The sequence below is a fragment of the Dioscorea cayenensis genome, chromosome 5, assembly GCF_009730915.1.
Source record: "Dioscorea cayenensis subsp. rotundata cultivar TDr96_F1 chromosome 5, TDr96_F1_v2_PseudoChromosome.rev07_lg8_w22 25.fasta, whole genome shotgun sequence".
In the NCBI taxonomy this organism is placed as follows: domain Eukaryota; kingdom Viridiplantae; phylum Streptophyta; class Magnoliopsida; order Dioscoreales; family Dioscoreaceae; genus Dioscorea; species Dioscorea cayenensis.
Genome location: NC_052475.1, coordinates 17,069,352 through 17,093,060, shown reverse-complemented (window position 1 = coordinate 17,093,060; position 23,709 = coordinate 17,069,352). Strand labels below are relative to the sequence as shown.

Genomic DNA, 23,709 nt, shown 5'->3' with positions numbered 1-23,709 from the left:
GGAGTCATTTGACCAACTAATCTCTAGGATTGATAATATGTCTTGCACAAGTATGTAAGAATTAAGAACAATGATCGTTTCCATATAACCAAATGTGTGGATTTATTGGACACGGTGTTGGGGATTGAACAAGGAAGTCCACATTACTTTCACATGGTGAGGTTGTATGCAAGAAAATATCATATGGAGGTGTTTGTGGCACTTGTGAATAAAGATCCATCACTTGCTACCGATTGGTGTAACACTTTTATCATGGACGACCTTACCGCAATAAATGTTTAATAGAGGATGGGTTGATCCGTTCCGGCTAAGAAATAAGTTCCATTTATGAATAGAAAATGGTACACATCAACAAATATTCTAGTTGTATGTGATTTCAATATGTGTTTCACATTTGCGCTTATTGGTTGGGAGGCATCGACACATGACACACGTATACTAGTAGAGGCTTTAAAAAATCCATTTTTGAAGTTTCCTCGATCAACTGCCCGAAGGTTTGCATTTACTTGAAATTAATTTTAGTATCTATGTTTTATTTTCATTTCTTCATGTATTATACTTTTGTAGGAAAATATTGCCTTGTGGATTTTGGGTATCCTACGATGAAAGATTTCTTGGGGCCATACAAGAGTGCAGGATATCACATTCCACAATTTAGAATGTCTCGTGTCTTTAGGTCTCTTAATGAAATATTCAACTATCATCACTCGAGTTTGAGGAGTGTTATTGAAAAAACATTTGGGGTTTGCAAAGCAAGATGGAGGATCGTATAAAATATGACGAAGTATACGGCGAAGGTACAATTCCAAATTATTTGGTTATATTTTTCTCTCCATAATTATATTCGAAGAATGGGTAGTAATAATTTGGATGTCCTTGAGAGCCTTGAAAGCATCAACCAAATACAAAAAGGAGAATGTTGATTTAAGATGATAATAGTGAAAATTCACTTGTATGCAACAACCAACCAATGAAGACACTTAACAAATGATCATACTTAGGAACAATATTCGGGATCAACTCTCCAATCAATATATGAGTTGAATTTATAGTATTTATAAATTATTGTTATGGTTGTTGTGATGCTAAAAACTTATTTGTCCCCTATCTTTTGTTTAGGTTGTAACTGTTAGTTGTTGCTATGGTTGTTATGATGTTGCAAAACCTTAATGTTGTTATTGTTAATTGTTCTTGTAATAGTCATGATAATATTGTTATTATAGTTGTTGTGATGTTGAAAATATTAGAGATCTTTTTTTTATAATTTTTTTCATGTTGTAATGTTATTATTATTATTAGGTATAATACCCTAGTTGGTCCCTCTACTTTTCTCTCTCTTCCCTTTTGGTCCCTCTACTCAGAAATGCTCCCGACTAGTCCCTCTACTTTCGAAAAAATGCCCACTTTGTTAAAACAGCCCTCAACCAGCCCTCTACTTTTTAGAAATGTGCCCACTTGGACCCTCTAAGTGGGCACATCTCTAAAAAGTGAGAGGGACCCGCTGAGCATTTTTAACCAGGGCACATTTTCAAGAGTAGAGGACCAATGAGACTCGAAAGTAGAGGCCTAAAAGGGAAGAGAGAGAAAAGTACAGGGACTATTTTGGTGATTATACCTTATTATTATTATTATTATTATTATTGTTATTGTTATTGTTATTGTCATTATCAATGTTAATTGTTGTTGTAATGGTCATGACAATGTTGTTGTGATGTTGAAACTATTATTGTCCTTATTCTCATGTTTGGTGTTTAAATTTAATATTCTTACTTTTTTTGTTCTTATTAAATGAGAACAACAACAACAACAACAACAACAACAACAACAACAACATATTATTACTATTATTCTTATTATTATTATCATTATTATCATTAGTGTTGTTGTTATTATCATTATCAATGACAATTAGTATGTTTTCAATGCATAATAGTTGAGATATTATAATAACTCAATATATGTCTATTTTAGTAATTTGCCATTGAAAAAGTCCTTTTAAAAATGCACATCCAAACAACTTCACACATATAAAAGTACTTATGCATTAACTTATCCAAACATAAAATATAGAGGAATACTTAACTTACTTTGAAAAGCACTTTTTCTAAAAGTCCTTCTACACAACTGAAAAAAACACTTTTTTTTAAGTCAATCCAAACAAGCCCTTATTAGTCATGGGCATCATTTATTTTGAAGTGAAGGCCCTTAACATTTTATGAGACTGGTTTATAAGTGCCATTCATGTTCTTAACCTTCTTCCCTTCTTATACTCATACATTAACCCTTAATAGTTAAAAATTAGATTTAAAATATACAAATATGTCAAGATTTCAACTAAGTGGAAAACATAAAATTAATAATTTGTAAATGAGATTACCAATGTTATAACCATGCAACCAATGAAGGATGAGAATTAGACCTTGTACTTTTTCCGGAAGGATATAACTTCAGTACTTGTTGAGCACATAAGCACCAATAGAAAATGTTGATTCATATGCAACAGTTGTTATCAGGATAATCAAGACATCACCAAGCATTAATGCAAGGATTGGGAACCATTATGATTCTTCCAATAATCCAAAACATCCAATTTCCATAATATGCAAATTTAAGCTTTGGCTCCTCCAAATAAAGATCTAATTGAGATTTCTCAGCATCTATAATTCACTAGCTCTCAAATGCTTTGATTTTCTACAATTAATAATTAGGATATGTAATCATAAAAAAAATATATAAGCAAATTAGAGAAATAGAATTTTCGAAAAAAGAAAGAAATAAAGTGTTCGAACACTTACATCAAAAATTCTTTTGCCTCTACTTTTAATTCCTCCACCACTTTGTGTAGATGTAGGTGCAATAATAGAAGAAGAATATTGTGATTATGAAGGACTTGACTTATTCGCATTAGAATAATGCTTAAAAAGCTTGTATAGCTTTGTCCTCACAAGTAACACCTTCTCTTGACATTTACTAGTAGGATCGCTCTCAAAATTCCCATAAAAATACTCCAACATTGACAACTTAATTTGTGGGTTAAAAATAACCCCAAATGCAAGCACCATACTACATGGTCTCCAATACTTATCAAACTTTTCTTTCATCTTTCTAACATATCACTTATCACCACATCTCACTTAAAAAAATTTTCTTTTAATAAGTCTCAATCTTCCAAACTTGCATAAAATACAAGTTTGATGTAGGATAAGAAGAATCAGATATCAAGTTGGTAGAATCATAAAATGGCTCCAAGAACTTGTATATTTTCTCTCCTCTTTTCTATTCTTCATTTGAATGACAATACTTATAATTTTTATCATTCAATTGAAGAGAAGCAAAAACCGTTTATATTTAATGACTCTATCTAACATTAAATATGTTGAATTTCAAAGGGTAGTCACATTTGATCATAAGGTAATACTAGTGTCATTGTTACCAACTACTCTTACACATTCTTCAAATTTTTTCATTCTATTCTCTGAACCTTTCATATATTTGACAAATTCTCTGATTTTATGCAAAACATCACTAGCTACTTTCAAACTTTCTTGCACAATGAGATTTAATATGTGAGCGAAACAACAAATATGAAAAAAAATTCACCATCACACAACAACCTATTATGCAAATAGAGCTACTCTTTCAGAATATCTTACATATTATCATTACTGGATACTTTATCCATTGTCAAAGAAAACACCTTTTTCTCAATTCCCCATTCTTTCAAAAATTTAAATAACTTTGAGCCAATTAACTCCCGAGTGTTGAGACAAAATTTCACCAAAGCTAAGAATTTTATTGTTCAATTCCCAATTTTTATCAGCAAAATGTCTAGTCAAGCAAATATAGCCCTCATTAGTGTATCTAACCACACATCTCTCAAGCTAGAGTAAATTTTTTGGAGGGGTCCCAAACTTTGGTTTGGTTTCATTTTGGATTCCCAAGTTTAATTTATTTCAAAATGGGTACCAAACTTTAAAATCTATTTCACCAGTTGGGTACCCTGGTATCTCCGGCCACTTTTTAATTACGTGGCTGCCCTGAAAACCTTGTCAGCAACCTGGTGAATGCCACATCAGCTATTAAGGCCACATCAGCAGCCCCCTCACGTGAGCACTAAACCTCTCACCCATCACCCACGTGTCGAGAAACCTCTGCAACGGTCACCATCAACAATCCATGTTCTCTCTTCTTCTGGGTTCTTCCTCTTTTGAAGAAACAAAGTGAAAGGAGAGGTTCTTCAGTTCGGCAAAGCTTTAGGTCTCACCCATTGCCGACGGCGATGAAGTAGAAGAGGGTGCACACCTTGAAGATGGCTGTCAATTGGGAGAGGTGGCAGGAGGGCGACAACGCGCCAGATTACTGTGAGTAGACCGAAACCCTAAAACCCCATCGTTCTGGACCTTTTGGAATGGATGTATATGTGAAGATATGCAAGTTAATTTCAGTTGTTAGATGGATGTATATGTGACTGATTTTGTTATTTTTCAGATTAGTTGATAGATTTCTCATTTGGTTCCATCCACGGTTGATTAGATGCCTTGTTATCTAGATTTTTGAAAACAAATGAACATTTCAATAGATTTGGTGTTGGTGATGATGAAATCTTTGACTATAGAATTGGTTTATTGGTGGAAATTTTCAGTAAATGAACCAAAATATATAGTTTTCCCTACTAATTTAGATGAGTTATATATATTGGAAGACTAGCTAACTCATGTACTTCCAGACTATGGTTTTTATGTATTGATAAAGTTAGATGTTTCCATCTTTGCTTTGTTTCGTTCTCATGCACTTCAGAGTTGGGATCTTTCTATTGCTTTGTTTCGTTCTGCTATCTTCTATTTATTTTTATCTTGTTCTATTGTCTACTGCAGGTGGTTATAGACCCACTTTCAACATATACTGTGGATCAGACCTTAGCAGGAACTCAATCCAGAATTACAAAATTAACTAGAAGGGGTGGTAAAAAATCAAGCAACATTCAAAAGGAAGATGCATCACATGACATACACCCACAAAGGAAACACAAGAATGTCTGCAGAAGGGACAAGAGCAAGGGATCCCGAGAAAAGGAAGAGAGTGTGGCTACCACCGGAGTTGGAGCTTTTTGGTTAAAATGAATCAATTTCAAAATGGAATGGTTATGTAACCTGTGAGCATGGGTACTAGAATACTTACAAGTTTTTTGTCGGGTTGGGTACCATGCACTAAACATTATATCCCAAGGTGATTAGTTGGTGCATTGTTTACCATGCCAATTTTTGGCTTTTGTAATTTTTTTGTTCGAGTCTAGCTTGAAAACATCTTGTACCCACTGTTATAGTCAATGAAAAATCTGCAGTCTTGCTTTTTAAATTTATGATGGGATATTTAAACACTGTTCTAGGTATACAATTGCCAACCTGCACAATGAAAAACTGCAAAATTTTAGTTTTATAGTGGCCATTTCGATCGATGTACTAATCGATATTTCTCATCTCGTTGGTCTTGTTTCTTTTTCCGAAAAAACTGCTCGAGCTCAAGTGGACGATTACTGATAACCAGAGTTGGATAACACACATGGAATCATATAGCTGATAGCATAGTGATTTGCTTATTGATCATGATTACTATGAGTATATGTTACATTGTTTAAGCCTATTCCAATTTTATCATAATGTGTTTCCACTCTCTGATGAAATAATCAGTTGTGATGGGCTGATCCAAGTTAATTATCTCATCCAAGTACATTGTTTAAGTTTTATGTTTTAAAACAAGAAGGCAATCAACCCAATCAAAGGCCTAAATAGGTTCCATCACATCAATTTCAGAATACTAAGATAGGAATTTTTTTTCAAACTGAAGAAGTAACCATGAATTTCATTAGTAATATGTTCAAATGCAAGTTACATTTTCCCTCCAGCATATGTAATATACCACTTGGCATTTTAACAAACATCTGATATGCCAGGACCATTTGTAAACTTCTAACAAACTCCTAACCAAATCTTACTTGTTAATTACAACCATTCAACATAACTAATTAATCATCTCATCACTTCTAATTATTATCTATTACATACACACTAGTTAGTGAAATTTTCAAATTTGGTGGCCTCTGTCCCTTGGCTGGTTCGTGCTCGTGTCAATGACACCTACGCATCCTTCAACTGACAAGAGAGCGCAACATGATAGAGGTTCATGATAAAGGTTCATTGACGAATGCCATCTTCAAGAGAGCGCGACAGGGACCATCACCAAACCCATGTCAAGATCTGAGATGTTTTTGCTCATGCCTTCTCCCGATCTTTCTCCCTCAGCTTTCCAAAACCATTTTGAAGGCCATTTTGAAAGGGTGAAAGGTTTAGTGCTCACGTGAGGGGGCTGTTGATGTGGCCTTAATAGATGATGTGGCATTCACCAGGTTGCTGACAAGGTTTTCACGGCAGCCACGTAATTAAAAAGTGGCCGGAGATACCAGGGTACCCAACTGGTGAAATAGATTTTAAAGTTTGGTACCCATTTTGAAATAAATTAAAGTTGGGAATCCAAAATGAAACCAAACCAAAGTTTGGGACCCCTCCAGAAAATTTACCCCTCAAGCTAAGAAAATTTTGTTTTGCATATTGCCCAAAACATGTATAAGTTTCTCTTTCTCCCTCATATATATTCTTGTCATGTTAGAAACAAGAGTATTTCTAGAAATGTAAGAACCATTAGGATTTACATATTTCATCCGAGCTCTAATGCTGTCATATTCAACAAATGGAAATGACAAATCATATTTTATAATTGTAGTAGTTAATAAGTCACATGCAATCTTTTGGTCTATTTTCTTAGACCTTATCTTCCTTTCATGATTAAAAAACATTTATCCTATATCATTGAACTTTAACATTTTGTAGTTATACATATGGTAGCTCAATACAGAAGTTCCATCTTTTTTACTCCCTCGATTATACTCTTTATTACCATTCTTGCATTCTACTATTTGTATGCCATCTTAACTCACCCTTTTCTTTAAAAAGAAATTCCAAACATCAGAAAATTCTTTCGACTTTTTAGCTGACTCCTTACCATATTTAGTGGTTTTATAATTCTTATTCATCTAAGTTAATTCTTTAATTTAATGAAGTTGATTCCAAGATTTTTCTTTATTGTGCAAATATGTATGAAAAAATATGAAAGAGCATATATGATACATTTTAATGCATTATATAGTAGTAGTAGTAAAATTTTAACATATGTTACTCTTCAAGTTACTTTGTTATACTTTATTATATATGCTTACAAAATCAAAACTAGATAACACAGCAAACCAACAACAACATTACAAGTTACAACAACAACAAACTTACAAAGCTAACCAATAACAACCATCATTATTCACCATTCATCATCAACAACACAAAAACAACAACCATACCTATTCCCTTTCTCCAGATCTTCTCATTAAATACACACACACACATAAATTCAAAGCTGGAAATGTCAAAATAAAAAGGAAAGATGAGATTGAGACAATGAGATGAAAAGGCCGAGTTATGCTAATGAAGCAACAGTTGCCGTTGTTACCATTGTCATCGCCACAGTTACTGTAGTCGTTATTGCTACTATCGTTCTTGACGCCATTATTTGCTAAGTGAGAGCGAGAGTGGTCATTGAGAGTAAGGTTGTCAAAGGTGCAAGATGTACAAGGCTCAAAGGCTATGAAAGGGCCTAGCTACGATAAGGTTCAAATGTCATTGCTTAATAAAGAAGTGGAGGATGAAAAAATATGCTACAGTCATATGAAGAAGAGTGACCACATTATGGTTGCTCTATAATGGCCGATGGTTGGACGGATAAGAGGAATAGGACATTGATAAATTTTTTAGTGAATTCTCCAAAAGGAACAATGTTCTTATAATCTATTGATGCTTCAATTATGCAAAAACTAAAGAAAACATTGTTCAAATTGCTCGATTGCATCGTACAACGTGTTGGAGAGAAAAATGTTATACAAGTAATTACTGACAACGCATCTGCTAATATCTTTGCAGGTATAAAAGTAGATCTATCTTATTAAGTATTGTTTGATTAACTCTACATATTCGATGATTTATTTATTTATTTTTAGGTAAATAATTTGAAGAAATGGACAAAAACTTTGCTTTGGACTCCTTGTACCGCACATTGTTTGGATTTAATTTTCGAAGATAATGGTAAGATGCCAAAGGTGAAACAAACCGTCCAAAAAGCAATTAGCTTAAATGCATTCATTTATGTTTGGGCTGGCTTAGTGAATATGTTAAGGAGTTTTACCAATCAAAGAGAACTTGTTAGGTCTAGTGTTACAAGGTTTGACAATGTGTTTCTCACACTTCAACGAAAAATGTTTGTGAGAAATGTTTACCTCTGACAAATGGGAAAAAAGTAAGTGGTCAAAAGATATTACAGGGAAAAAGCACAAGCCACTATAATGATAAGTGACAACTAGATTTTGGACATTTTAAAGATTTTTTATCCTCTCGTTGGTTTGTTTTGATTGGTTGATGGTGAGAAAAAACCGTTTATGGGTTACATTTATGAAACCATGGATATGGCCAAAGAAGCTATAGCAAAGTCATTCAAAGAGAATAAAGGTCATTACAAGGTTGTGTTTGACATCATAAGCAAACAATGTGAATGTCAACTCCATCGACGTTTACATGTGGCTGGACATTATCTTAATCTAGAATTTTTTTAATGCCAACCGGATGGGGATCAGTGAGATAATGAATGGGGTGCTTGAAACTCTTGAGAGGTCGGTTCCGGATGCTTCATGTCAAGATAAAATTAATAGTAAAATAAGTATATATCAAAATGCAAGTGCCATATTTGGAAGAAACTTGGCAATTAGGAATCGAAATTTGAAATCACCAAGTACTTATGTTTTATTATTTTATTATAAATTGATAAGATTCAACTTATACTATTATCTAACTTTATTAGTGATTAATAGCTGAATGGTGGAAATGTCATGGAGTCTTAACTCCAAAGTTGCTAGACTTTATAGTAAGAGTACTCAGCCTAACTTGTAGTGCATCTGGTTGCGAGCGTAATTGGAGTATCTTTGAAGATGTAAGAATTATATATTCTATTATTTTATTTTTGAATTTTGTAGATTAAAATCTAATGATATAAATATATAATGTCTTTCTATTTGTGGTTGATACTAAAAAAAGAAATAGACTTGATTAACAAAAGTTGAATGATTTGGTCTTTGTGAAATATAACCTTTTTGCATTAAAGAGTCAATATGATGACCGTGATAGCATTGACCCAATTTCTTTACAAGATATTGATGAGGCAAATAATGGTCACCATCTCTGATCAATGTCATTTAAGAAAACTAAGAAGAACTAGCTATGGTTAGGGCCCTTGCGAGTGATTGTTAGGATAACAATATGTCTCGGTTGAAGAACATGCTATGTGATAATGGATCCCTAAAAGTGGGTCACAAATTAGGAGTTATGAAAAATATATTAAACAAAAGATCAAATCAATAATGGTATTCTATAAATTATAAAATTGAATAATAAATGAAAATGACATAAAATAAACATTAAAATTGAAAAATAAGCAGAAACTTAAAATATAAGAGGAGATATTGGTATATAACCAGAAACTTTGAATTATAAGCAAAAACATTAATATATAAACGAAAAATTTTAAAATACAAGTGGAAATGTCAGAAAATAAAACTCAACATTAATACAAAATAAATGGAAAATGACACTGATTGAGACTTAGTTAATGGCCTCAAGTAAACATAACACATGCTTCCAAATGTATATAGCGTATATCCAACAATATAAACTTCTAGAAAGTATAAGAATACATGAAATTGATATTTTCAAGTATAATGAAGGGCACGAGAGAACGACGATAGTTCCTTCTACTACGTCCTCCATGAGGTCGACCACATTTTTGTTAAACAAATAATAAATATGTTGCACATACGCAAAAAGTCCACCTTGGAGTTAACTAGACAATAACAAACTGTTAAGTGCGCATATGGCGCGACGAACTTAACTTTTACTATGGAAGCATCTAGGGCTCAATGTTCACATATCTCACTTAGTATTGACTCCCAAGAGGCCAACATGGTAAACACTATGACTTAACCCTTTTTCTTTATATCACATGGTAGTAAAAAAAGTTTTCCTATTGATGATTTGCAATAAAAGCACTTTATGCAAATAAAGTAGTTAATAATAAAATTAAGAGAAACCTATGGAAATACGATAAGAAAAGTCACACATTCATGTGGTTTCTCTGTAGGAATCTCCATTACCCCTCGATCTTACAATTCCATGAAAGCACACACTGCCTTAGATGAAGGTTTCTATGAGTATTTCTTCAATACCCGAGTTTAATGAGTTACCAAATAAGGAAAAAAAATAGTTTCACCTCACATGAGTAAGTTGCACAGGAACTAAAATAATGAAAAATTACATGAAGTAAAAGAGAAGAAAAGATGATATTAGGGTAAGGTGGGGGCAAAAGATGTTTAATGAAAGAAGAAGAAAGAAAATGTTAGTAGAAAATGGTAGGTGTTTACATAATATTTTTAACTTGAATAACTGGTAGGTATACGCAAGGCGCTCTATAGCCATACTCAAAAAGTTGATAAGATTAGACAAAAATTCCCTCCTTCTTAGCTCAAGGGTAAGATTAGACAAAAATTCCCTCCTTCTTAGCTCAAGGGTATTTACATGATTCAAAGAAATTAATAAGGTTTTATTTAATATAAAAATTTCAAAGTAATTCATTTGAAAAAAAAATGATTAAAATGTACATTGAAGGGTTGTCTGAGTAAAATCAAAATTCAATGAGATCTATAAGCCATTTTCCCACTTCCTTTGTCAATTTCAAAATTTTATTTTATTTTATTTTTTTTAAGAGATAAGATTCAATTGTTAATTTTTTTTTAAATTTCAAATTAATAATTAGAATATAATAATAATAATAATAATAATAATAATAATAATAATAATAACACATTATCTATAGATGGTTATGGAGTTATTCACTTCCTGAGAAAGGGAAAAAGACAATCATGCCCTTAGCATTTCCCGCTTACTAACGGACCTCATGAGGGCAATTCCGTCTCATTGTCATCATCATTTTGCTCCCAACCGAAGCTTGCTCCAACCAAAACCCTCATCAGATCCAAATCTCTTGCTTCGCTTCCAAAATCCCTCGCTAGGGTTCCTACCGATCCTCGTCAATGGTGGACGGCGGTGCCCAAGAACCGCGGCGAGAGGTGGATTTCGTCGACGCTGACCGCTGGATAGACATTTTCCAGTTGTCGGCTCGCTGGCGGTCGGGGCCGGAGTGGAACGCGTTCTTGCAGGAGCTTGACAAGGAGCAAGTTCCATCCCATCTCAACACCTGCAATAGCTCGGGGCTCTTCCACGTTGTGTCTCAGGACAAGCTTACGGTGTCGTACGTCGGTAGCCAGCACCACGGGCACGACGTTGGTATAATTCAGGCGGATTGTCCTGTTCCCACTCGCCGGGCGGCGTACTACTTTGAGATGACGGTCAAGAACTCCGGCGTCAAGGGCCAGACTTCCATCGGTTTCACGCATCAGCAGTACAAGATGCGCCGCCAACCTGGGTGAGAGCTGATCAGTCGTTTGGTCTTTTATATTCTTTTTATATAATTTTATGATCATTTTGTGTGTTATAAGTACTATATGATCATCGGCAGAAAATTTATTTGTGCATTTTCTTGCGGTGGAAATCGATTGTTGTATGACGTTCTTGCCCTGCACTAATTGATTAAAAGCATTTCCTTTGCTTCATTGATCGATTTTGTCATTGCTGAAAAATCAAGAAAGGTTTTTTTTTTATAAATTATAAACCTTTTCTAAGTCTTCTTAATTATCAATTTTTTTATGGGATCAAGTTAAGAATCTTTCTTTTTAGCATCAAGTAGAATTCATCCTTGGTTTTCATCTATTTTTTCTTTGACCTCCTTTTCCCCTGAACAAAGGGTAGACAATGCTAGAAAGCAGGGATTAATCTCTTTGTATTTTAGCTTGAAAGCAGTTCCTTGATGTTGAAGCGCGATGATTAATTCCATTCTATGTTTGTTTTCATTGATATGATACTAAACACTGTTTATTTCTTGCTTTAATTCAATAATTGTTTCTTGGAATACCAATGTGTTTTATTTCAGTTGGGAGACTAATAGCTGTGGATACCATGGGGATGATGGGAATCTTTATCGCGGACAAGGGAAAGGAGAACCATTTGGTCCACGATTTGGTACTGGGGATACAGTAGGCTCTGGAATCAATTTTATATCGCAAGTCTTCTTTTTCACGTAAGCTGCTTTGGCCTTTGAATTTGAATGTATTCAGAAATTATTACTTGTTAGACAACCAAATGAATTGAAAAATAGTGACCGGCTTGATGGAGAAAAGTCTAAATCACTTTTTCTTTCTTGCCACTTTCAATTTGGTATATCCTTTATGTCAAGTTTCATGCTATCTGGTTTGTCAGCACTTACCCCTAGAACGAAATAATAAACTGACAACAGGCACAGGTTTTGGTGTCATTATTTAAGCTTGAAATTCTAGGTCTCAGCTAGATTTTACTTGATACTCTATAGTAAGCTAGTTAGTTGTGAAGGTGGCTTCTTTTTATTTCATCAAAAAAAGAAGGTGGCTTATATATGGCTGTTTTATCCCTCATGTATTTTTTTTCTAATTTTGCACTTATTGTCATGCAGTAAAAATGGAGAACTTGTTGGGTCTGTCCCCAAGGAGATAAGGAGTAACCTATACCCAACAGTTGCTGTTCATAGTCAGAATGAAGAGTATGCATTAGCTCTTCTTTAAATCCATTTCTAATTCTATCAATTTGGTGAACATTCTTCTGGATTTATTGGCATTTTCCTCTTTCTGTTTCTATGGTGGGGCATAATTTGTGTGTTTGAAATAATGAGTGCCCTCATTTATTTTTGTGCAGTGAACAACTGCATTGTATTTTAGAAATAGTATTTTGTGAAAGGTACAGGATCAGTACATGATGAAGATATTACATGCTAAATGCTTCAAAAGAATTGCTCTTACTAGAGTTATTTCATAAACTTGATGTTGAACCACCATGTGCTTTCATATATAATTCACCTTTTCAGTTAGTTGCAAAGTCTACCTTCTTCTTCTTTGAGATGTGAAAGTTTTACTGACTTTTGATATTAATGCAATAGGGTCACTGTGAACTTTGGGAACCAGCCATTTCGTTTTGACGTTGAGGTATTTCTGATTCTTTTTTGAGCAAGACTGATTGTGTTACTGGTATATTTTGAGAAGTTTACTGATCAAGCATGCACAACTGATTATTATTCATAGAAGATTATGAGTGCTATGTTTTTGTAGAACTGCAAAATGCACTTTGATTACTGAAAACTAGTCATCGTTCTATGTTGGAAATACAAACAGAAACTGTTAGATATATTTTTGAGAAAAGCATTTTTGTATAAGCAATTCTAAACCCTGAAGTGAAAATGCTCATGCCTTTTGAGTTCTAGGTATAAATTGTTACTTTTTGTATAACTATATGAGTTATATTAATTGATCACATATTTCCCATAATTAGCAAACTAAATGACTTCTTTCAGAATTTTTTCATTCATGGATGAAATTTGGCTACTGCCTTCCTAGTTGTGCATGAAATTTTGTAGTTGATATTTTTACATTCCTCTGAGGGGCTTTTAGCTGATACAGAGTATATATGTGGCCAGTCTTTTATAGCAGAAGAGCGGTTTAAACAGCAGCAAATAATTGAGAAGTTACCTTTGCCAGCTAATATTGGTCATAAGTATGTGCCTTGCTAGTCTGTTGTTTTGCTTGGTTTACATCTTATTGTCATTTTAAAATCTGTGTAATGTTGTAATGAGTCTGAGCATGTTTTTAGTGCATTATATGTCTTTGATGCCCTATTTGTATGTTTATATCCTGCTATGTGTGAATGTCATTGGTCTATTGTTGTAAATTTATGATTTTTTATAGGCTATTGAAGATGCTTTTAGACATTTTGATTCTTTAGAACACTTATGTTGGTATTGTATTATGCATCTTCTTGAATTTTTCTGGTTATTTTTTGTTTTACATTGACTCATGCTTCTCAATTCTCTGGAAGTTGATGGGCCTGCATATGCTTATTTTCTGGAAGCACATACAGTTGATGTTGATTAGAATTTTGGATTCTTGTTGCTAGATCTAATAAAATATTCTAAATCTATGTATTGGATATGCCATAAGTTCCAAATTTAGGGTAGATTTAGTGATGAGAATGTAGAGAACATGGTCTATTTAGGGAAGACATGCTTTTAATGACTTCATGACTTTGGATCAGACTAAAACCATCTATTGTTGAGTTTAGCTCACCATCTAGACATGCTTTTATGCAAATCTATTTCACCTAGGCTGGGGTTCAAGAAGGGTCAGAGAGAACTGTACAAATGTCCACACTGGAAGCTCCAACTTGTGTGTCACTTATGTAGTTCTTATAGAGACATGCCCGCTTTTTTGGTTGCCTTCAGCATCTATCTGGTATCATTCTATAAGACATTGTTCACGTTCTTTCTCCACAATACTCGAAGTAGAATTTGACATTTTTGCTTAGCAATTGTTATCAGTTCAAGCATTTTATCCATGAAACTAGTTAGTGTCTGACAAATTAATGGGCGTGATCCCAGAGACTCCTGTACAACTGTCATATGCTAAACGATGTTTCTTGACAGACTTCACTTGTCTTTGAAATCAAAACATTGTTTCATGAGTATTGACTAATCCTCACAGTCCTACTTTCCCTCCTTGTTCATGCTACTGTATGGGTGAACAAGAAATAATTCTTATGTTTCTATGAATGTATGGTTGATAATGCATTTTTTACCAACCAAAAGTGGATGGTTTGTGGAAACAAAGATGCACCATACCTTATATATTGGATGATAATAGTTGAGGCATGGAAAGATTTAGCTCAGTTCGAGTAATTCTTGTAGAAACAACATATCCAAAAGTATTTTGTTAGCAAGCAGGAAATCTCTTGGTTTACCAGAGATTCACACATTGAAAATTTGGGCCACATCAACAAGCTTGAAAAAGACGCCCTATTATGGCTCCTATCTCTTAGTTCATTTGGTGTTTTCATGTTAGTGGTTATTTTCCTTCCCACATTGCATGGAGGTTAGCCTCCACTTTCCATCTTTCATTTTTGTGTTTTCTTATTATCAGGGTGGGCTGTTCCACTTGATTGTATTTAAAAGGAGCCAAGATTAATAAGGGGACAGTTCAGAATTCAACCCAGTTTTGGAATCTAAACTCAGAAGAAATTCAAGTTCTCTTCAACAATCATAGGTTGCAAAACAAACCTTCCCAAACACCCATTTGACCTAATCCTTTCCTGATCCCTACCACCACTGACCAATAACAAGTTTCACTACCCTGAACTGTAACAGTTTTGTATTTTAATTAATGTTTGTTTCACACAATCAAGTTCAACTTCAACAATGAAAAACAAAGTCCACACTATTAGTGATAGTTATTTTATACCAAATGAAAACTTAGTTGCCGCACATACACAAAATTGACCATTTTTTTCATATATGTTTTTAAGGATTTTCAATTTAAGTGAGAGATAACATTACGTATACATTATTGAACATGGGTGAGGCATAATATATGCTATTAAAAATGAACTGAAATTGAGTCCAGTTCAGTACATGATGGATGCAGCTGCACAAGTGACTGCTGTGGGATGTAGTCTGTTTCAGTAGTTACTACATATTTGATGTCATCAAAACCCGTTATCTTCAAATCTATGACCTTCCTTTGGTTAAACTGCCATGATGTTTGCTAATGGTTTTTAGAACAATATTCATTATTCAGTAAAGTCTCATGCTAGACGCTTGTTACTCTATTAGGTGATCTCTAATAGGGAAAACTAAACTAAACCCATTTGTGGTTTGGTGGTTGTATTTGTTTCTCCTAATGGATTTATTACTATTTTTTTACTACATGCTAAAATTTTCAAGTACTTCATGGTGACCCCAAATTCTTTAGCGAACATTCACTGGAGGGGTGTTCATTTGTTTTGAAGTGACTTGAAGTGAAGAAGGGTGTGAAGAGACACTGCCCTAAAGTCTTACAATAGTTTTGATGTTCATTTTGCAAGAAATTAAAAGGTGCTAAAGTGGAGGAAGTATAAAAGCTTACTTTCTCGCACTTCAGCGAGAAAATCCTAAAATGGGTCTAGTTCAAAATCAAAGTGTGGAAAGTGGTACTTCCCCTGCTTCACGGCAAGTGAACGACCACTAAATTACCTGAGTTTTCAAGTAACCAATGTAAATTACCTGAAAAATACTGCTTAGTGTAAACTTCTCTAAGAAGTTAGTCTATATAATATATATTAGATACTGGTTCTGAATTGTTTTCTATTTGCTAGTGGACATGCAAATTTAATAAGAAAGCTTACATAAATTTAATTAATATCTTTGATTTCATTGTTTCAACTGATGCACACTCAAATGCTAACTAGATTGTGTGTGAACATGGTTATTAAGGAAATTTGCCTTGCATATGTGTACCATGTTGCCAGTAAAGTTGTTATTGTTTTCCCTTGAAAAGTGATGTTATTTGTGTTGTGTTTCAGAGGTTCCCTAAATCATTGTAGTCAGGGTCAATCTAGAAATATGTTATTTTTCTTTGTGCAGATACTATCTATCCTTACATGCTAATTTGTGGTAGTTCTGATCTTTTCTCAGGATTGTGCGCTCCTATTTGCTTCATTATGGTTATCAAGATACGCTATGATTCATTTGACATGGCAAGTGAAAATACATTCCCTCCCATTCCTATGGCAAAGGATAATGCCTTGAATGAACAAGGGGATATATACGCACTTCAGCATAGAAAAATTTTACGTCAGGTATGTGAGGACATTCTAACTAATCATTAAATATTTACAAAATATTTTAGTTTATGGTTTTTCTATTTGGAGAGGTGTTTCTTTGATTGAGGCATTTTAAGCTTGACATTTTCAATTGTACTTTTTCTCTATATTTGTGAGAAGGCGATGAAAAATTCCTGATCCATTACATAGCATGATTCTAGTTGTATGATGTCCTTTGATGTGTTTGGCTATGCTGCTCAGAGAGCCACAATTTTTTATGTTACACACACACACATGGATATATATATATGTGTTTATATATACATAGCTTTGATTAGGTTATCTAATTTTTTATTTAAATAATTACCAAATTTAGAATTAGTGTTCAATAATTACCTTTTCTGAAATTTTTTTATCTGGATACTGTTGTCTATCTCTTAAGAATAGATTTGCCGTCTCACAGCTTGAGGTGATACTTTGCTTTACAATCAGGCTTCACACCACCAAATTAACTTGTACATTTTGTGTATTGTTTATTAGAAAGACTTCTTTGGAATCCAATCTTCCCCAAAATTGGTTTCTATTTGAACTATATTGGATTAGGATCATTGTGAATTGACTGCTAAAATAACATGAGGAAATTGTTGCTATCTACTTACCTTATTTAACAAGGCAGCTGCATCCATTCTCTTTTCTTTTAATATTTGTTTCATGATATAACTAGGTAGTCTTTATGCCAAAATACATGCAATTATTAGTCCCTATGCAGCGTGGTAATACTGCAGTTAACTACTGAAGTTTGTATCAGTTTGCTAATGCTTGTAAATTTATTTCATATTAGTATCCCTCCACCACTAGGAATTTTTTTCCTGGCAATTAAAATTAATTTTTGTTTGTTAGCAGATGACATTGTTTGTTTCAAATTTAATTGTTTTTTGCTACATGTGAAGTTCATCAAGAATGGGGAAATTGACTCAGCATTTCAGAAGCTTAGAGAATGGTATCCTCAAGTGTTGAAGGTAGGTCTATTAGACATTCCACTTATTTGAATGAACTTTTATACATTGGAGTTGGCTCTTCTATTTTCCATAATAGTTTGTTTTCCCATATGTAGATCCCCCAAGGTACAAGAAATCCTAATAAGGAAAGATGAGTAGAGTTTAATGGTTGTTAGAATTTGGAGCTGTACCTAATGAGTTGAATGAATTATCATAATTCTTTTACATAACTTATAACAACTATATGACAAAGATATACTAACCTTCTTATGCTACAGTTAGTTATTTATTGTATGCTGAAGTAACTCCTACCCTTTGGTAAAGAGCAGATGATTTTAAGAAAAGAAAAGTAAGAAAATTGGCATGGCATTACAAAGATATTTTTCTTACATGTTGAAGAAAGATTTGGATACCCAAGGAGTACTGTTAAGTTTATCAGATTAAAATTCTTACATTGAATCTCTTATCTTGCTTCATTAGTATACTCATGCTTTCTCCTTTAAGGGTTATCTAAAAATAATCAAGGCAATCATATAGGTGAAATTGAGTATTTTTTTTAATGGTATTTTCTGTTAATTTAGTTGACGAGGGTTTGTCATTTAAGCCAATTAATGATACCTATTCTATATACACATTTGAGCAAGTTTTGGTGGTTTAACAAAATAAAAAGGTGGATAACTATTTAAGTACTATGCCAATAATTAGTAAATTGATATTCACTCATGGTGGATATTGTAGTTGTACAATCTGATGCAATCTATGGGAGAAGTTGCTCACTTCGGCTTAGTCCATGCTAAGTGTATAGAATGGCTTTATTTTTTTAACAATGATTATGTCATGCTGCATCACAAAATTCACGTGAAAGATGTGTGTATCTTTATTGACTTGCATAAATTGGGAAATTCCATAAATTATTTTGCAAGTAGACAACCTTCTCTGCAGTACCTGACATTTATATTAAATATTCTAGCAAGTAGATAATCATCTTCCTGGTACCTAACACACATTTTATGAGAAAAGATAATATAAACAAGTGTGACAGAAAACACAATCTGTGATGATATTATGTTAGGACACTTTAAAAATTGACCTGTAAGCATTCCTCGTCCATACAAGGTTGGTATTAAAGTATAAAAGTACGGGCAACATAATAAAGTTTGCATTTTGATGTCTCAAACCTGTAATTTTCAACTAATAAAATTAACCTCCAAGCAATCTATGGCAAGACATTACAAAGAACTGATAAGCAATCTATGGCAAGACATTACAAAGAACTGATAAGCAATCTATGCTAATTCATATCTTTTTTGTTCTTTCTTTTTTTCTCATTCTTTTGCCCATTACAGTTTTAGCCTTAGAGGACCAAAGTGAGGAATTTTGTCAAAGCAATGATTTTCCTAGAACAGTATTTGATCCTCATTAGTTGACAAGGACTTTCTTTCATACCCAGCCAGGCACAATGATCGTTTGTACAAATTTTTGGCTTGCCTCTATTGTTCTGGGTTGAATGAGGCATCTCAATTCATTATCTAGTTTTTTTTTTCTTTTTAAAATTATTCTTTGTCATAGCCTATGTATGGCAATCATTTTTTAGTGGCAATCCTTGCCAAGGCTCTGCAACTAAAACAACAGTCAATTTAATATTTGCAGGATGATATGTCAGCGATTTGTTTCTTACTGCATTCCCAACGTTTCATCGAATACATTCGGGTATTTCTTGATGTTATCTTGTTTTCACTAGTCAAAGATATGGTTCCTCTATTATTCGATTATGGTTTATTTTTTATTTTTTATTTTTGCAGAGATGTTGCATTATTATTTAAATTTCTTTCAATAATGTTTGTCATATTTGGTTATTTACCTTAGTTTTATGTACTGCACTCTAGTAATTTCCTAAGTTTTATGTACTGCATTTGCAATTATTATCTTTTGCTTGGAGGAAGTTCTCGATATAAGAGACTGAAGTTGCAAAAAATGTAGTGAGTTAATGACTTTTGTTTTATGTGCAACTAAGTTTGAATAATTCTCCTTTTTCGGGAAGCATCCAAATGACTAGGATCCCAAACTTGCAGATTATGAATTATTGAATTAGTAGTAATTTTTGTTACAGTGATGCTAGGTCCTGGTGCATATTACTTTAGTAATATAGCTTGGAGTCAAAATTATTTTGATGTCAGAATTTATTGTTGGATGGGGAATTTAGGAGATCTTTTCATCTCTTGCTTTATGACCGTATGATGGATGAGACTTTCGCTTTTGGTTGTAGTGTAGTCATTTCAAGATGTGTCATGGCCCCCAGAGAAATCGTCAGTCATGTCTATTGGAAATATCCTTGTACTTGGTTTTATTAACCAGATTTGTGGGCGCATTTCTTCATTTATAATTTACCGTATCCAACTTAAAAATTTGACACCATCTTTCTTTGTAGCCTGTGCCACCCTTGTTTCCAATAGTGTCTAGCTTCATCCACCATTAATCATGTGAAAGCATCACACTTAAACCTGTAATTCATTCTCTAATCAGCTCTATGACTGATGTTATGATGCTTTCATTAATGGTTAATTTTTTTAACAGGTTTAGATTTTGAGTTATAAAGCTTTGTATTCCATTGTGTATCTTGCTTAATAAGCAGTTTGAATTGGGTTTGATTCAAGTAATATCCGGTTAATTGTTGACCCACTGGTCTGTTAATCACTACCTAGGCAAATGCTTAGGGCCTAACCCGGTGGATTCTTTTTGTTCACCCAGCTTGCACTTCTGGACAAAAATGCCCAAATGTGCCTATTTTTCCAGAAGTCTGCAGTTATGGTGCCTTTTTTTCCCTGAAATAGAAACTCGGGGCTTCTTGCATAGGCATTTGGTCAAAGCATTTTGAAAATCATATGTTAAGTACTCTCTTTCATAAGTGAATCCAAAGTGGTTCTTAGTCTTCTATGCAACCAATTAGAGCTTTGTGGATTTTTCATTAGACATTGAAGCATTCAGAAGCCTCACATTTGCTAAAAGAGGACCGTCTAAAAGCCTAGTTGATGTCTTGAATGATATAAGATGAGGATTCTCCTCTTTTCTCTGTGTCATACCTTTCATTTTCATGTTCCTTTGGTGGAAATCCGGGATTCATGTATCAAATAAACATGGAATACGGATTTTTAACTTTGAGTGTTGCATGTCCATCAGGCACCTTTTTATTCTATTTTTGTTGCATATAAGATTTCATCTTTCTAGCTTTTGTAAGATATTGCGCTACTTTTCTCTATTTTATATTTTATTTGTTATTATTATTTTTTAAATTTTCCATAGGCTAACAATTTGGAGTGTGCTGTGGCTTATGCTCGTGCTGAACTGGCTAAATTTTTTGCTAACGAGTCATTCTCGCACCTGCTTCAGGTACCTTTGTTATAAAGATTTGTTAGCTAAGTTCTCTTTAACATGTGATTATTTTTATGATCTCTGATAGACTCACCACCTTATTGAAGCATTTAATTCATTACAGTCATCTTCAAACATGTCATAAGTACCACATACAACTATAGAAAGAAAGATGTCATTATTTACAAAAATAAATCAAAGAGCTTGCAGTGGTAATGAAATGCTCCACTTATGCTTCTGAGCCTGTGAAGACTAAATCGCAGAGTTATTTACCACAACAACATTCAAATTCTTATTAAAGTTGCAGATGGTAGTGAAATGTACCACATATGAAGGCAGTTCCTCCCAAACTGCCTCAATGTTCTTTTGGTGTGGTTGAACCTATAGACCTCTTCCTGAGATAGTGAGATTTATTGTAGCCGGAAGACTGAAATTTCATTTGGTTCTTTTACAATCTTAAACAAGCTGGGCCAAACTTCTTTTAGCCTACTAGATTTATGTGCATTGACTTTTATTGTAAAATCTCGTGTCATAGATGGGAAATACTCGCATTTCAAGGTACGTTTTAATGCAGAAAATTGCAAATGAATGTTGCTTGGACAAGTCATGTGTATAGCTTCTTCGCCTCATCCAATCTGCCATGGACAAGATAAATCAATTTACTTAATGCTTCTGGCTAAAGCATCTTCACATGTTCTAACTCTGAGCTTCAAGTAGATCTCATTTAATGGTTTTCTTCTCTTGTGTAGGAAATCGTCGCCCTTCTGGCATATGGGGACCCATCTGATTCTTGTGTAGGATATCTCCTTGACGCCGACCAGCGAGAATTTGTTGCTGATGCAGTGAATGCAGTTGTTTTGTCTACCAACCCAGAAATCGAGGACGCGAAGAGTGTTTTGCAGTCTCGCCTTGAGAAGTTACTGAGGCAGCTAACAGTGTGCAGCTTGCTGAGAAGACAGTTGAGATCGGATGAAGGCGAGGTGTTCTATCTCCACAGAATTACAGAGTAACAGATTGGGTGCCCGTGGTTAGATGCAGTCTTCAACTCTCAGTACTTGTTTGTCCAAGATGATATTGCTTTGCTTTACAGGTGTTAAGTAAAAGTTAAGAAGATCATGAGATATTATCAACCACTGTAAAGCTCTCCATTTACATCAGGGCCAATTTGTGTTCCTGGAAATTTAGACAATGTGTACTTCACCTCTCACATTCTTAAAACTGCTGTAAAGTTAATACCTTTCAAATTGTGAATTCAAACATGTGTCAGCCCCTGCTTAGGAATGTGAATAATTTGTTATCTCTGTGTTTAATTGTGTGATTCTTCATTGAACCGGCTAGCAGTTTCACTTTAATAGCTACACTTTCTGAGATTATATAGTTTGATCTTACATGCAAGAAAATATTTCGCAGGAGAATTATTAAGTCTGTGAAACATACTTAAATAAATACATTTAATAATTAATTAATTTTTTTAAAACATTTTTTCATTAGATATTTACTTTGATTTGTTTTAATTAAATCAAAGTTTACAGTTGGTCCCTCCCTCAATTTCAAATTCACAAAATAGTCTATTCTAGTGTTAATTCTAAGAATTATTCCACACTATCCGCTATAGACAAGATATTCTTATTAATAGTTCCCTTCTGTCTATCTCTTTATATTAACTATCAATTTATTCTATTTTTTTTTCTATTTTTAATGCATTTATCGATTATATATCTAAAATGACTAAGAAGTATATTTGGAATAAGGGTCGTAGTCAAAAAGGCATCCACTTTATTTGTTGGAGCACTACTACTACTCTTGATCAAGCTAAGAGGGCTAAGGGGGGAGTTTAAGGGGGGGTTTCGGCATCTTATATCTTGAGGCACTCTAAGATGGTCTTGATGTAATGAAAAACAAATTTTTTTTTAATTCAAAAAATCAAAATTGTTAAGCACAAGTAGCGCTCTTTTATATATGGAGTCATTACATTTATATTTTTGTTGCAAGGCCACTAAGATTATTGAGTGTTGGGCTTAGCCCACATCTACTCCGCTGAAGTTTATGTACACTCCTGCTTTTTTTTTTGACGGCTAAACCTCTCATCTTTGAAAAAAGAAATAATAATGTTTCAAACTCTATTTGCAGCTACAAGCAAGCAACAACTTAACTTGCTTGGGAGAATCTTGACACGAACCATTTGTATGGGGGGCCATTATTGGTAAGTTTAGATTCCTTCCAGCTGCAATATCAAGCTTTTTAAATTCACAATTACATCAGATATAGATAACAGAACATTTCTTCTTGGAATGATTGGCGGGCCGTTCCAATACTTCACTTGGGCCCTCATGTCTTGTTTTTATATAAATATACATGCCTTTGTATCTGACGCTATCTAGAATATTTGAATCCATTTCACCTTTCCTTCATGGAATATTCAGAGTAAAGTC

General features: G+C 33.8%; 1 protein-coding gene across 1 annotated transcript; it reads left to right on the top strand.

Annotated features, from left to right (window-relative positions):
• Nucleotides 1-11,140: 11,140 nt before the first annotated feature.
• Nucleotides 11,141-22,587, top strand: LOC120261002 (ran-binding protein M homolog). Its single transcript, XM_039268654.1, is given in 11 exon segments — nt 11,141-11,625; nt 12,190-12,336; nt 12,745-12,831; nt 13,225-13,270; nt 13,759-13,835; nt 16,783-16,828; nt 16,830-16,946; nt 17,861-17,929; nt 19,559-19,618; nt 21,209-21,295; nt 22,027-22,587. Coding segments are annotated over 11 exon segments (1,389 nt in total). The 5' UTR covers nt 11,141-11,233; the 3' UTR covers nt 22,288-22,587.
• Nucleotides 22,588-23,709: the final 1,122 nt, after the last annotated feature.